At 43.1% G+C, this 12,330-nt stretch overlaps 1 protein-coding gene across 1 annotated transcript; it reads right to left on the bottom strand.

The window, feature by feature from the left end:
• Positions 1-5,927: 5,927 nt before the first annotated feature.
• Positions 5,928-10,139, bottom strand: LOC109198530 (uncharacterized). Its single transcript, XM_019353938.2, has 3 exons — positions 9,822-10,139; positions 9,585-9,684; positions 5,928-9,361 (listed from the first exon to the last, which is right to left on the bottom strand). Exon 3 carries the CDS (start codon positions 8,709-8,711, stop codon positions 5,928-5,930), a length of 2,784 nt encoding a protein of 927 aa, XP_019209483.1. The 5' UTR covers positions 8,712-9,361; positions 9,585-9,684; positions 9,822-10,139.
• Positions 10,140-12,330: the final 2,191 nt, after the last annotated feature.

The raw sequence follows: 12,330 nt of genomic DNA, 5'->3' as shown, positions 1-12,330 counted from the left end.
TACAACGTGACGTATGACGCACACGTCGGGTATTCACTTTCAAAACAACAATGGGATAGAAAATATTGCTCGAGTGGTTAATGCTCCTTTCGCTGGTTGCCAACCACCATTAAATAACAACAAGAAGAAAATATTGATCTGCTTCTCTTAGTTTGCACGTTTAAGCCGCAATTCACACTCAAACAAAGCTGCAAAGCAGGAGAACAACATGACCATCAACTATTCTGTGCCACAGATCCAGTTCGCTGCAGCACAGAGTGATGATGAGACCGTTAACATGTGCAACTTAGAAGTAGTCAGAGGTAACTGGATGTTCAATCGGGTTAAATGCAAGGTTGATTGGATTATATCTGAAGATCGTATGCTATTCGTGATAACTCTGCTAGACTCCAAATTGCTCGTCCATGCGGGAGTATCCCAAAATTAAATGAAACCACTTAACACTTTTTCCCTAAAACGGACTGACATGGACACATTAAAGTTGGATCGGAACCAGCTAATCAGTCTGAAGGTAAGTGTTTTTTCACTTATTCGAGAGAAGTCCGAAATGCGTTCTTATTACTGTTTGTTTTGACTTTTAAGCTACCCTACCAGGATATTTTCATTCAAATGCTAAGACAAAATGTCAATAGCTATGAATGTGGAGACTCAAAAGACTAGTTAGGTAATAGTTGCCGATGGATTTATGAGACTTGATAGAAACTTGGACGTTTGCAACAGGTGAATCGGTGAACTACCGAGGTTGCGCCCAAATGCTTAAAGCTGTTAGCTGGTCAGTGTTTTCAGGTGTGCTTGTACTACCTGTACGGTGAGGAGTGCTGACTAAGTCATGTTAAACCCATTAAAGCGTCGAGCTCAAATATCTTTCGTTTTTGTGCACTGCTCTTTTGTCAGCACACATTTTCTGTTTATTGAAGCCTTTTGTGAATAATTTTGATCATGTAAAAACTGGGAATTGGTCCCTATTGACAATACTCTTATTTTTGCATTGCATATGTCATTCAGGAAAGTAATTGGTCACTGAACTTTTTGCAACTGTGTATTTCTAAATTTTGTGGCTTCAGTGCACACAAATTTATATTGTTCAGTTTGCATGTTAAAAGCCTGCCAAGCACCCAAGGCTGATTATGCTTGGTAAGAAGTCATTTATGAAATAGAGCTGATTAGACCATATTAAAATTTCTGTTTGGCACAGGAGCTTTTCGTGGACACAGGTATCCAGTCTCTGTTTTGTTAGCTCAAATTTCTGTAATTTCTTTATAAACCAAGGTTGTTGGACATGTGTCTCAGTGAATCCAGCAAAGTAACAATATCAAATTTCACATTACATATTACTGATCAACATAGTAATCTAGCTACACCAACAGCAAAAATACTGAAGTCAATACTGTAAAGTTTAACAGCAGAACAAACTATAAACTCCAAAATCACCATACAGTTGATTCATCTCCGGTAATTTAACTGGGCTGACTCTTTGTTAGGTGTGTTTAATGGGCAGAATAATTCCCAATTATGTACAATTATAATATGTTAAAACGGACTTATGTACATAAGGCCATTAATAATTAACTGTACATAGCTATTTGCTTTATGACTATCTAGACAGTGTGAAGAAGTGAAGTATTGAAATTATTTTATGTTGCATAATGACAACATGTTGCCCCTATACATTTAAGGACAAAGTTCAATGACCGCCACCTGCTGGATGGTGAGTGCAGAGGGGCGTGTAATTGTTGAGCTGGACAAAGAGAACATCTTTGCTGATGCAATGTCAGTCTTCTTTGGTTCATTCTATGTATTGAACCTGGAATACCAGGAGTCAGCGTGTGCAAGGTTTTTGTAAGGATAAACCCTGAAGAGGGAACAAAATGTACCTCCAAGGTTGGACAAGCAGAAGGACTGGGACCACTGTGAAGCGAAAGTGTAGCAGCCCTTGGCATCAAGAACGACAGAAGAGTCTCTAACGGGTGCAGCCATTTATTTCCTCACCACACACGGCTCATTCTCTGGACATTGAGCACCGTGAAACTATAAAATAAGAAAAAATTGATACCCGTACAGTCCTTTTGAAGTATAACAATGAGCAATAACAACAATGAGCTAAGTTAATTCAGGTAAGTTCAAACAAGTAATTCTGAGATATACAGTCACAGATTAAATAAAACAAAAAAGGGTTGCTTCAAACAGCATCAAGGGGTTACACAGTTCGGTTAAATAAAATATAACAACAGATCACCTCTCATCACATACCTCAGTCCGCTTGCCAAGGGTGCAAACTCCGGTGAACACTTAAACACTTCGGCCCGTTTCTCATGGGATGCTGCTAGCTTGCATGACACACATGTCTAAGCTAAAAAATAGCACATGGATGTAAGTAACGTAAGTACAGAACAAAAAAGGTTTTCAGATAGCTCACAATACAAACGCAGCAACATACCTTACATTAAACACACACATCATACTTATCAAAGTATTTGTAACTTACATGGACTTTGTACAACTTATTCTGCCGCACGACAGACCGCTCATACACGTTACGGGCATGCCTCTGAGCACATCTGTCCTTAGTGCGACTGCGCATACAGTTCCGACAACCCCCGCAAGGATGACTTATGGTACAGATCAGCGGTTCATTACACTCCCACCAATCATGCTATGATTTAGAAACTAGCTAATCATACATGATTTGAACAACAACACAAAATGAAACCACTTCAACCAATATGCAGGTGTACAAACATCATAGAGCAGGTGCCACCTGGACTGTTACATTGTTTATGTCAGCATGTCAGTTCCTCTCAGATAATAACGTGGTTGTTATTATTCTCTTTCAACAAGAACCACCAGTTTTTGAATAGGCCGCTCGATAATGGGGGCTTGAAAGCACGGTCCTGTTTCTTGGTCCGACTTTGGACTCCTACTTGAACCTTGACCCGACGGACTAACCATCTCGCCTTTGATAGTTTCAACGATACCCCAGTTGCCACTGACATCTTGGTAACATATCTTCCTTGATGATAACAATGTCATTCACTTTTAGATTACGGCGGGTTTTGTGCCACTTCTGTCTTGTGGAGACATTCATGAGGTATTCTCTTTTCCACCTACCCCAGAACTGCTCAGTTAAGTATTGTACTCTACGCCACCTCTTCGCTGCATACAAGTCTTCTCTCACAAATTTCCCAGGTGGTGGTAGAGCAACTTTGGACTTCATCAGTATAAGATGGTTCGGAGTAAGAGGTTCAGGTGCCTTTGGGTCACAGATACTGTCCACAGTCAAGGGGCGGCTATTTACAATAGCCATGGCCTCATAAAACAAAGTTCTAAGAGAGGCATCGTCTAGTCTTCCTGCACACTGAGCGGTAGTGGCATTTAGCACATTACGAATAGTCCTAATTTGGCGTTCCCAGATGCCACCAGCATGACTTGCAGAAGGAGCATTGAAAACAAACTCACACTGTTTGTCTGCCAGGAAAGCCTCCAGTGCCTGCATGTCACATTGTTTGAGAGCCTCTCTGAACTCATTTCTGGCTCCTACAAAGTTTGTGCCTTGGTCACAGCGGAGTTGGCAAACAGCTCCTCTGAGGCTGATGAAGCATCTAAGGGCATTGATGAATGCATCCGTTGATAGGTCTTCTAGCATCTCGATATGGACAGCACGTGAAGACAAGCATGTAAAGATAAGCCCATACCTTTTGTACTCCTTGCGGCCCCGCTTGATGGAAAATGGACCGAAACAATCCATACCAGAGTACGAGAAAGGAGCGGAGGCTTCAGTCCTTTCTTTCGGAGCTCTGCCATGCGTTGCTCCTCGGTGGGGCGCCGAAGTTTTCGACATTGCACCATTTATGTATTAACTTGGCGACTGCTTTGCTTCCTCCAAGCACCCAAAACCCATTTGCCCTGAGTTCTGCTAGAGTTTGACTGCGACCCTGATGACAGATGGTGGCATGGTAATGAGACAGTATTAGCCTTGTAATGTGACTTTCCTTTGGAAGGATGACCGGGTGTTTTAGTTCTCGACTGAGCGTTGCCTTTGTCAGTCTTCCACCGACACGAAGTAGTCCTTCATCTAAGATGGGATCAAGACAGCTTAGGGGCTAGAGCATGGAAGAGAGTTGCCCTTCTGAAGTGTCTTTATGTCTTGCAAAAAGCTTGTCGCTGAACCAGACTGATTACTAGCTCACAAGCCTTTCTCCTTTCCTCCACCGTCACAATGCTGCTGACACGATCTGACTTCATGCCTAGTCTCTTAATTCTTGCAACTACTCTAATGAGCGTTGTCCAGCTGGAAAAAGCGGCTTAGACGGTTCAGAATGTCAGTTTGCTCATTGGCATGGGTGGCAAAGGTTTTCACCGATTTAACTTCAGGGTCACAGACTAGCAAATCTGGTGAAAAATGTGGTGTTGGGTGTATCTCAGGTTTCCACAGAAATTTAGGACCCGATAACCAGTTCGTTGACAGAATGTCCCTGCACAAAGACCTCTCGAAGCGTGGTCAGCTGGGTTTTCCGCCGTATCCACATAGTGCCACTGCGCAGGGTCTGTGGTTTCTCGGATTAGCTGAACACGATTTGCGACAAACACATGGAATCGCCGTGCCTCATTGCTGATGTAGGCCAATACAACTTGGGAATCAGTCCAAAAGAATTCCTCGTCAATCTGCATGCCGAGCTCTGTTTTTAACATGACACTTAGTCTGCGGAGATTACTGCAGCCGAAAGCTCCAGCCTTGGGATGCTCATGAGCTTTGTTGGTGCAACTCTTGCTTTGGCTAACACAAGGCTACAGTGTACTTCATCCTTTCCATTTTTGTATCTGAGGTAGGAACATGCACCATAACCTATGTTACTGGCGTCGGAAAAGTGGTGTAGTTCCACCCTCACTATGTTGCCAAAGTCTGGAGGATGGTAGCATCTGGGTATCACTATTTCCTTTAGCCTGTGTAGATCCCTTTTCCATTGCTCCCACCGTGAATGTAGGCTATCGGGAAGCTGATCATCCCAACCTATGCCCATGCGACACAGCTCCTGGAGAATACATTTACCACTCAGGATAAAGGGAGCTACGAGACCAAGAGGGTCGTAGAGGGACGAAACAGCAGACAGGATGCCACGGCGAGTTGAGGGTTGATCCCTTTTGTCAATGTTGAAGCTGAACGTGTCACTTTCTATTGACCACTGAATGCCAAGTACGTGACCCTCTGCTGTTGAATCCAGGCTAAGGTTGAGAGGCCCAGTGGTTACTGCCCTTTCTGAAGGCGCAACACCAGATAGCACCTCCACCTTGTTCGAGTTAAATTTGTGCAAGTGTAAACCTCCAGTCTTACACAGCTGTTGTGCGTTGATAATAAGGTCTGTAGCTTCTGTGACTGATGGGACGCTAGTTAGTCCATCATCAACGTAAAAGTTCTTTTCAATGAAAGAAGCCGCCGAGGGATAATCGGCTTCGCATTGCTGTGCAAGATATTTAAGGCCGAAATTGGCACACCCTGGAGAGGAACCAGCACCGAAAAGGTGCACCGCCATTCTATACTCTTGGGGTTCTGTTCCAGCTGACCGCCTTTCCACCATAGGAACCTCAGGTAGTTCCGCATGTTGGGTGGGACATAGAACTGATGGAACATTTTTCAATGTCGCAGGTGATGGCTACTGCTTCCCTCCTAAAGCGGCAGAGAACTCCTACTAGAGAGTTTACCAGATCAGGACCAGTCAATAAGGTGTCATTCAGAGAGATGCCCTGAAACTTGGCTGAACAGTCGAAAACCACCCTAAGTTTATCTGGTTTCCTAGGATGGTACACCCCATGATGTGGGATGTACCAAATTGTCTCTCCCTCATGTGCAGGGGAGGCTGGTTCTGCAACACCCTTGTTGATGGTTTCCTCCATGAATGCTGTGTAATGGTCATGGTACTGCTTGTTGGACCTTAACTTCCTCTTGAGGTGTTGCAAACGAGCTTCAGCCAGTCGCTTGTTGTTTGGCAGCATGGGTGGAGAGCTGCCCTTGAAAGGAAGTGGCATCTCATAGTGTCCATCCTTCCTTTTGTGATTGTGCTGCTGAGGAGTTTTACAAAATGAACATCATCTTGAGAAACATATTTATCTTGGTAGTTTCTTTCGCTGAAATCCATTTCTAGGACCTTTAACACATCATTGACCGGGGGTAATGGCATTTCCTTTACTGCCACTCTGTGCACAAAGCTCTGATGTTCCTTTCTATCAAGATATGGATTTGCTGATCCTATGATGCTCCAGCCCAGCACGGTTCTTTGAGCAAATGGATGGTTTTCTGACCCTACAATAACTTCTAGAGGGGCCAGTGCTGATGGGCAATCATAACCGATCAGCAATCCCACTTCACAGTCTTGAAGTGGCTGCAGCTTGTTTGCCAGTTGCCTCAGATGTGGCCACTGAAGTGCGGTGTCCTTTGTAGGAATGTGAGACTTATCGACTGGGATGAAATCTCTTGTGTATGCCTGGCGTAGCTGAACATGCGACTCACTATGGAGCCCACGAACTTGCAATCCACAAGCTACTTTACTAGCTATGACTGTGTCTACTGCTGTCATTGTACTGAGCTTTAATTGCACTGGCTGAGTCCTCACATTTAGTGCAGAGACCAGATCTCCCAAGATGAAAGTTGAATCGCTCTGTGTGTCGAGCAGTGCATATGTGAGAATCTCTCTGTGGGGATCTTCTGCCAATGACACAAAAACTGGAACAATGCTAGACGTAGCCGAGGAGTGTCTTGTCAATGTGTGTGACATGACATTGCGGACTTCCTTTGTCTCATTTCCTGCAGATGGTGAATCACTGTTTAACATTCCACCGGCTCCCTCAATTCTCTCTATGTGCAAGCAAGTTGGATGATTTCGACTACATATAGTGCATGTGTGCCTTCTTTTGCATTCTTTACTAGTGTGACCCTTTCTTAAACAGCCGAAGCAAAGACGGTTTTCGCGAATGAAAGCCCTCTTTTCATCAGGAGGCCTTGCGGCAAAGGTTGGGCACTTGGCGACACCGTGTGTTTCATCGTTGCAGACGAAGCATGGTGATCTTTGCTTTGAAATTAAGGTCCCTGGTTTACCTGCAGAGTGCTTAGCTTGAGCATTGGTGCTGAGTGCCTTGGTTCTCTTAGGAAGCCTTTCATCTGTTACTTTAGTGTTTAATAAGAAGGGAGAAGCAATGGGGTTGCAGGCTATTCTAGCTTCCCTTTGTAGAAATCTGGTGAAATGAGCAAATGGTGGATACTCTTGACATCTGTCTAGTTCATCCACAACAACGCGACCCCATCTGCGTACCAGCCATTCGGGCAGTTTTTTGAGAAGTTTATGATTTTCTTCACAATCATTTAGAATTGCCAGCCCTTTAACATGAGGGATGGCCTCGGCACAACTTTGAAGAAAATCTGAAAACTCTCTGAGGGCTACTGGGTCATTGGGAGCTATTTTTGGCCATTTCATCAGTTTATCCCTGAAAGCCTTTTGGACGACAAATGAACTTCCATACCTCTCCTGAAGAATCTCCCAGGCGCCCTGATATGCATCTTCTGAGTTTCGATAGAAGAACCCTTCGACCGCCTTCCGCGCCTCACCTGCAACATAACTTTTCAAGTGCAACATTTTTTCACCTGCGGGGAGGGGTTTGTGGCCAATCAATGCCATAAAGGATATCTTCCAGTCTATAAACTTTAAAGGGTCACCAGTGAACACTGTGGGTTCAGGTGCAGGCAGACGGTTGGAGACGAACAAGCTTGCAAGCTCCTGTGTTAAGCTGACCTCCTGTTGCTTTTGCAAAATCTCAGGTGGTGCACACTGAGGTCGAAATGATTCAGCCTGTGGATTCAATGGATTTTGAGATTCAATGATTTGGCTATCAAGTTGTGATTTGTCATCTGCCTCATACTTAAGGCTTTCCAATCCATCGTAGTTGTTGTAAGCTCTCACTCTGGCTGCTGCTACTTTTACCTCATTTTCTGCCTGTAGCTGTTGCAGTTTAGTTCTCTCTTCCTCTAACTTTGCTGTCATTTCTGCAATCATTTGTGCTTCCTTGATTTTCCACTCATGCTCTAGGCTACTCAACTTGGCTTGCTGTTCATGTATTCGTTGCATTGCCTTCGCCTGTTCTAGTTTAGCTGCAAGGTCAGCTTCGGCATCCACACGTTTGCTAGAAGTCGTAGAAGTGGCTCTGGAGTATGAATCTGAGCCCTTTGAATGCTCTGAAATAACTGTTTCTGTTTCAGTTTTCCCAAAAACAGATCCATACTCCTCCTTACTTAATATCATCCTTACACGCTCCTTCTCAAGCCTGTCATTAAAGGTCTTATCTATATCTTCTAGTCGTTTACTAATGAGATCACAAATTTCTGTTGTTAGGGCAACACACGCATCCATTTTCTTGACAACATCTGGAGTAGAAGTATGATTACGTCGGATAGGCTCATACAGTTCATGCACTACCGCTTCTTTAGCCTTAATGTCCGTTTGTGCTTTAACAAGGTCTTCATTTGAGCAGAAACCTTTCAGTTTCGTTCTAACTCCTCTTGCTAACTCCTTCCAGGACTCATATGCCTTGCTAAATGACCTTTCATTTTTCTTGGCTTCCTGTTCATGCATCTCCTGCCCCTTTTCTGTTAGTCTTCGCTCTCTGGAGCTGGACCTGGCCTGTTGTGCCTCTGTAGATTTGTCTGTTTCTTCAACGGGGGACAACATTATTATTAATTTGATCTTCTGGCTTGTTGCACCTGCCCTTTTAAGTGTATATATCTGAACTCAAATGGATTGAGTGGTGGTTTCAACTTATTAACACTCAACTTAGATATTTACACCTTTAACCTCACAGACTGGCAACAAACCCAAATAATTCAACACATAATAATACTGATGATGCCCTCAATCAGACAATTTGCCACTTAAATTTTTACAGAAGTACAACTGATAGCATAAAGCCCAGATTCAGTCTTAGGCATTCTGATGCGAGAAATGTGGGATATTCAGCATCACAAGTTTACATGCTACTGTGTTAAATACAGAAGAGGTCTTTCTTGCTTGCATCACTTTAGACTGCCACATTGAAGATCATTTGCTCACACAGCTTACAAGATGCAGATGTGCATGACATTGTATTTATAATGTCCTTATTTTGAGTCCTTTACTGATCCAGCAGTCTCTGGATGACGCGATACACGCCTTTACTCACAGTTCGATGAAAGAATAAGATGAATGTAGATGGCTGCAAGGCAGCGATGAGTTTCACTGTAGCAGCCCTTGGCATCAAGAACGACAGAAGAGTCTCTAACGGGTGCAGCCATTTATTTCCTCACCACACACGGCTCATTCTCTGGACATTGAGCACCGTGAAACTATAAAATAAGAAAAAATTGATACCCGTACAGTCCTTTTGAAGTATAACAATGAGCAATAACAACAATAAGCTCAAGTTAATTCAGGTACGTTCAAACAAGTAATTCTGAGATATACAGTCACAGATTAAATAAAACAAAAAAGGGTTGCTTCAAACAGCATCAAGGGGTTACACAGTTCGGTTAAATAAAATATAACAACAGATCACCTCTCATCACATACCTCAGTCCGCTTGCCAAGGGTGCAAACTCCGGTGAACACTTAAACACTTCGGCCCGTTTCTCATGGGATGCTGCTAGCTTGCATGACACACATGTCTAAGCTAAAAAATAGCACATGGATGTAAGTAACGTAAGTACAGAACAAAAAAGGTTTTCAGATAGCTCACAATACAAATGCAGCAACATACCTTACATTAAACACACACATCATACTTATCAAAGTATTATTGTAACTTACATGGACTTTGTACAACTTATTCCTGCCGCACGACAGACCGCTCATACACGTTACAGGGCATGCCTCTGAGCACATCTGTCCTTAGTGCGACTGCGCATACAGTTCCGACAACCCCCGCAAGGATGACTTATGGTACAGATCAGCGGTTCATTACAGAAAGGTTGTTCACATTAACCCTCATGTCACAACTTTCCTCCAGTGGCTTACTGAATTTGAGTGGAGAACTTCAAATCAGGTAACTGTTTTTGCCATTTTTAGTGAATTTCTTGTATAATTTAAGTGACCAATGTGTTGTTACCTGTGTCTCCACAGATGATCCATGGCCATGCTTTCTGGACATTTACACAAGATGAGCAACAATGAAGACAAGCTCTCTTGCCATCTTGCAAGACGCTGTCTCTGTCCAACAGGTTTTTTGAGTGCAACAGTGTTGATTTTTTTCCCTTCTTTTACCCGTTTGTTAAAAATTATTGCAGCTACTTACACTTTAATTGTCACATGTATTGGCTCACCCTACAAATCAATGAACTCAGTCCACAAAGCAAGATCAGGGTTCAGTGCAGGTCAGTCAAGTTCCTTCACACCACACACGCTCATCCATGTCCTTGTGGACCCTGCTTTGTGCATTGATTTGGTGGTGTGAGCCAGTATTTTGGACAAAGTGTATATAAAGGCAGAAGTGTGGGGCTTGATATTATATTCATTACAATTCAGTTTATTTGTATGGTGCCAACAAAATGAATGCCAAGGCACTTCACATTGTAGGTTTAACACTAGGTTTACTATCCTGCGCAAATTTGCATAACTTCCCTAAACCCACTACTCCCTAGAATTACTGGCTTTTTTATTTTCTGGTGCAAGTCCCGAGGTGTTAAGCACCCCTGCTGAGATTTTCACAGGTCGTCAGCTTGTTTCTCCTACAGCTTTTGTTGTGCAAACCACCCATTGTCCTTGAGGCCTGGCACATTTGCATTTGCTCACTCAGAGTTGCTCAGATCCAAGGCAGGCCAAACCTCTGTGTTACAACTTTCAGAAATGCCTGATAGAAATGCTTCAACTTACTCATGAGATTTTGACCACATTTTTTGCGGAAGTCACAACTATACTGAATGCACGACCGTTGTTGCCAGCTGCAAGAAATGCTTGGTAGGGAACAGCTGTTCCCTACCAAGGTTCGTTTCAAAGTTTGAAAGACTTTGAAATAAAACAGACTTGTGTACCCATATATTGTGAATGTCTGTCTTTTGTATGTAGGTTGTAACACAGAGGTTTGGCCTGCCTTGGATCTAAGTAAACAAATGCCAATGTTGCACAAACACACACACACACACACACACACACACACACACACACACAGCAAATCTGCATTTATTTGTCCCACAAGTGGAAAATCTGCATTGTCATTGCAAAAAAGTGGACAAAGCACAGTATAGAAAGTGCACTATACAAACAATCTGGAAACATAAATATGGACACGTGTATTCAAAAATATTGGTGTATGTATACACACACACACACACATATCTATCTATCTACGTGTGTGTGTGTGTGTGTGTGTGTATGTATATATATATATACATACACACACATACACATATATATATATATATATATATATATATATATATGATATAGATGTGTCTGTGTGTATAACTAGACTTTATGCTTTAAGTTCATGAACTTATGGCATTCATTTCAATCCTGTTTGTAAGAGCAATCATGTGTCCTGTTGGTGCCATTGTGGATTGCTGGTCAGAAAGTTTTCTGGTGCTACTAATCAAAGAGACAATGCCCCGAGATAGATTCATTTCAATTATGCAACACCTTCGATTTGATGACAGGGACACGCGGGCAGAACGGGTGAAAACAGACAAATTTGCAGCGATCTCCGACATCTGGACACGCTTCAACGAGAACTGTGCTAAGAGTTTCACTCCAGGGGAACACATGACCATAGATGAACAGCTGTTCCCTACCAAGGTTCGTTGTCCATTCACCCAGTATATTGCAACCAAGCCAGACAAATTTGGGATCAAGTTCTGGATGGCCACGGATTTGGACACCAAATATGTCTGCAGTGCATCTCCTTACTTGGGAAAGGACCCCAGTCGTCAGAAGGGAGAGAGGCTGGCAGAGAACGTGGTCATGAAACTGATGGAGCCGTTTTTGGATGATGGAAGAAATGTCACAACGGACAATTTCTTTACTTCACTGTCACTGTCGCACAGACTGCTGCAGCGCAAAACAACATTACTGGGCACGGTGAATAAAGTCCGGCGTGAACTTCCTCAACTTGCAAAAGATACTGCAAAGCGAGAGGTATTCTCCACTTCAGTGCTTAGAAGTGGCAGTGTGTCCTTGACAATTTATGCACCTAAAAAAAACAAGACTGTGTGTGTTCTAAGTTCCATGCACCAAGACGTGACGATCGGTGACGGCAGAAAGAGGAAACCCAACACGATCACAGACTACAACCACATGAAGGTATGTGAATGTGTGTACAATTTTA

This window comes from Oreochromis niloticus, unplaced genomic scaffold (assembly GCF_001858045.2).
Source record: "Oreochromis niloticus isolate F11D_XX unplaced genomic scaffold, O_niloticus_UMD_NMBU tig00008202_pilon, whole genome shotgun sequence".
NCBI classification, from domain to species: Eukaryota; Metazoa; Chordata; class Actinopteri; order Cichliformes; family Cichlidae; genus Oreochromis; species Oreochromis niloticus.
The sequence above is the reverse complement of the archived record's forward strand: the minus strand, read 5'-3'. Positions and strand labels throughout refer to the sequence as shown.